The 3,007-nt window shown below is 32.7% G+C and overlaps 1 protein-coding gene across 1 annotated transcript; it reads left to right on the top strand.

Annotated features, from left to right (window-relative positions):
* Positions 1–1,854: 1,854 nt before the first annotated feature.
* On the top strand, positions 1,855–2,796 carry LOC112746988 (putative dynamin-related protein 4A). The gene is made up of 3 exons (XM_025795077.2): positions 1,855–2,006; positions 2,219–2,495; positions 2,664–2,796. The coding sequence occupies exons 1-3, from the start codon at positions 1,975–1,977 to the stop codon at positions 2,754–2,756; spliced, it is 402 nt and encodes a 133-aa protein (XP_025650862.1). The 5' UTR covers positions 1,855–1,974; the 3' UTR covers positions 2,757–2,796.
* Positions 2,797–3,007: the final 211 nt, after the last annotated feature.

Here is a 3,007-nt window from a genome sequence, read left to right as displayed (position 1 = left end):
AACTAATTTGGAAAGAATGCCACTGCCTTTCCTGCTGATCAGAATGCAACCTTTCATTCTTTTATTACTTCTGAAATATTGGGTGAACAAATTTTTTTAATAATTAAGTCTAATCAAATTATGTTATACTTGAGTTTTTTTTTTTCTTTTAAAAACAGAGTTTACGTGATTTTTCTTTTTTACATTTTTCTTCTCCTTTTTGTTTCTTTTTTTTTTGTATTTAAAAGATTTTATTAAAAAAAATAATAATAATAAAGAACGAAAACATAAGAAAAATAAAAAAGAAAAATGCATGAAAAACGAAAAATTTTTTTTAATTAAATACATAAATTTTTTTATGATAAATAAACATAATATTTTGAGGAGAAATAATATAGAAAGAAAATATAGAAATTCTGTGATATAGACACAAAATATTTTGAAGTTAAACATACTAATTTTTTAATAGAAAAACTAAGGAAGCAACATAGATATTTATTGTTGATAAACATACACAAAATTTATAACGTAAACATAGAAACTTTTTGAAAGTAAATACATAAATTTTTAATAAAAAAAAGGAAGAAAAATATAAATAAAATTTTTATTATAAACCTTTTTTAATATAAACGCAGAAAATTTTTGAACCCCAACAAATAAAGTTTTTTACAATAAACACATCAATTTAAGAGAAACACAGGAAGGGTACATATAATTTATTTTACCTAATCAGAGAATTTTTTTTTTACGGTAAACAATTTTAAAAAGAAACACATGAAGAAAAACACAGATTTTTTTCACCAAAATACATAATTTTTTTCTACCCAAACACAAATTTTATTCTTTCTTTTGGCTTAATACTTCACTTATCTTCATCGCTAGCCATAGAAAAATAATTTTTTTCTTTCATTGCTTCGATGGAACGAGATTGGACTAGCTTTTGTTCTCAATTCCATCATCGACAAATTGGTGGAACACATGCACGGATTAACATAAGCTTTTAGCTTTTATTTTAAGAGAAAGTTTAAAGAGTCAATTACAACGTAAATCAATTCAAAATTAATTTTTTATATTTTTTATTTTAAAATTTAAAAAATTAAAATAGTGAGAGATTATTTTTTTTGAGAAATGCTAGAGGGAGAGTAGAATTTGTGATGTATAGCCATCAATTAGTCATCATTAATATTTTTAATGGTGTGAGATAACATCTAATGATGTAGAATCACTACTAGAAAACTAGTTATTACAGACGGATATTTTCGACGGATTTTATCCCACGGAAATACAGACGGAATTACAGAGGGATTTTTTGTCGGAAAACAAAAAAAATGAATTAGCATAAATTACAGACGGAAAAAAAATCCGTTGATAATTTCGTCGGAAAAATTAAGTTTTTTTCCGTGAAAAATGGTTACGGACAGATTTTTCTGTCCGTAATTAAATGGACAAAATGCTAGCATTTTATTAAATTATTACAGACGAAAAATCCGTCTGTAATTTAAAATTTTCCGTCGGAAATGTTGATATTTTAGGTTTATGATCGTTGGGGTTAAGTTTATGCCCGAGCTCCATTCATTCACAGCACACAAATCAAACCTAGCATTCCCCACAGCGCCACCACCGACGAGCTTCTTCTTCTCCTTTCCTCACCCACAGCACCACCGTCGGCCACTCTAACCACCGCAGCTACCTTCTCCTTCTTTTCCTTTTCTTTAAACACTGAACCAGTAGAATACAGCCCTTGTCTCTCTCGTTCTTTCTCGTTCGCAGAACAAAGCAAGCTCAAGCTCCACCACCGCCGCGCCTCTCTCTCCTTTTATCCCCTATGTTTTGGCTCGCATACCTTCGCACAAGCCCTAGCTCCGTGGCGACCAAAATCGGTTCCACCGTCAACTGCGGTTCCACCTCTCTCTTTCCCCCTATTCGAAACGATAGGGTGCGTGAACTAGGGTTTTGGTTTTGTGGCAGTGGTTGTTCATCGGAGAGACACTGGCGATGCTCCTATTCTCAAGCATTCTAAATTCAAGGTGATCTTCGTAATGGCAGCATTATATTTTTCCCAGACTTCAACTCAAAATTCATATGTTTTTTTTTTCTTATCGTAATCGCTGTGCTTTCTCATTACTTATTGTGATCTATGTGCTTTTTCAGTTTCTTTTTTAGTTTCTAATTCAAACTTTTGATTGATGACTATGATTGGTTTGAATCTGAATTATAATTGTTTACAATATTTTGTCAGTATTAGTTTGGGAGGGAACTTGACAATGGTGGATCTTCCTGGTATAACTAGGGTTCCTGTTCATGGCCAGCCTGAAAATATCTATGATCAGATCAAGGATATTATCATGGAGTATATTAGGCCTGAAGAGAGAATTATTCTGAATGTTCTTTCTTCTACCGTTGATTTTACTACTTGTGAATCCATAAGAATGTCTCAGTCTGTGGATAAAACTGGTTTGAGAACCTTGGCTGTTGTAACAAAGGCTGATAAGTCTCCTGAAGGCTTGTTGGAGAAGGTAACTGCTGATGATGTTAACATTGGTCTTGGTTATGTCTGTGTCAGGAACAGGATTGGCGATGAATCTTATGAAGAGGCGAGGATTGAAGAAGAGAGGCTTTTTGAGTCTCATCCAATGCTTTCAAAGATTGACAAATCCATTGTTGGTGTTCCTGTTCTGGCACAGAGGCTAGTTCAAGTTCAAGGCATGATCATATCCAAAACTTTGTCCGAAATTGTGAAGAAAATCACTGAGAAGCTGACTTACAAGCTGACTTAATTTCACCAAGATGCTCAACCAGAAGTTCTCCCTCAATCACATGTACCTCTTCATATCTTTTAGCTGACTTCATTGATCATCAGAAATTGTGAAGAGGAACTTTTGCGTGATTTAGAAATTTGCGGATAAATCCTCGTTGCAAGTATAGTTTCTAAACCTTCAAAAGTCCTTTCATACAAATGTTTTGGTTGTCACAAGTAACAAACCCCTTTAAAATTGTTAACCGAAGTATTCAAACCTCGGGTCGTCTT

Source organism: Arachis hypogaea, chromosome 15, assembly GCF_003086295.3.
Source record: "Arachis hypogaea cultivar Tifrunner chromosome 15, arahy.Tifrunner.gnm2.J5K5, whole genome shotgun sequence".
In the NCBI taxonomy this organism is placed as follows: Eukaryota; Viridiplantae; Streptophyta; class Magnoliopsida; order Fabales; family Fabaceae; genus Arachis; species Arachis hypogaea.
This window is presented reverse-complemented; position numbering and strand designations above follow the sequence as displayed.

Coding starts and splice junctions, on each gene's coding strand:
- LOC112746988 (XM_025795077.2), top strand. CDS start 1,975: ATGCTCCTATTCTCAAGCATTCTAAATTCAAG. Junction 2,007..2,218: donor TCAAGCATTCTAAATTCAAG/GTGATCTTCGTA, acceptor ATATTTTGTCAG/TATTAGTTTGGGAGGGAACT. Junction 2,496..2,663: donor CTGAAGGCTTGTTGGAGAAG/GTAACTGCTGAT, acceptor GTTCTGGCACAG/AGGCTAGTTCAAGTTCAAGG.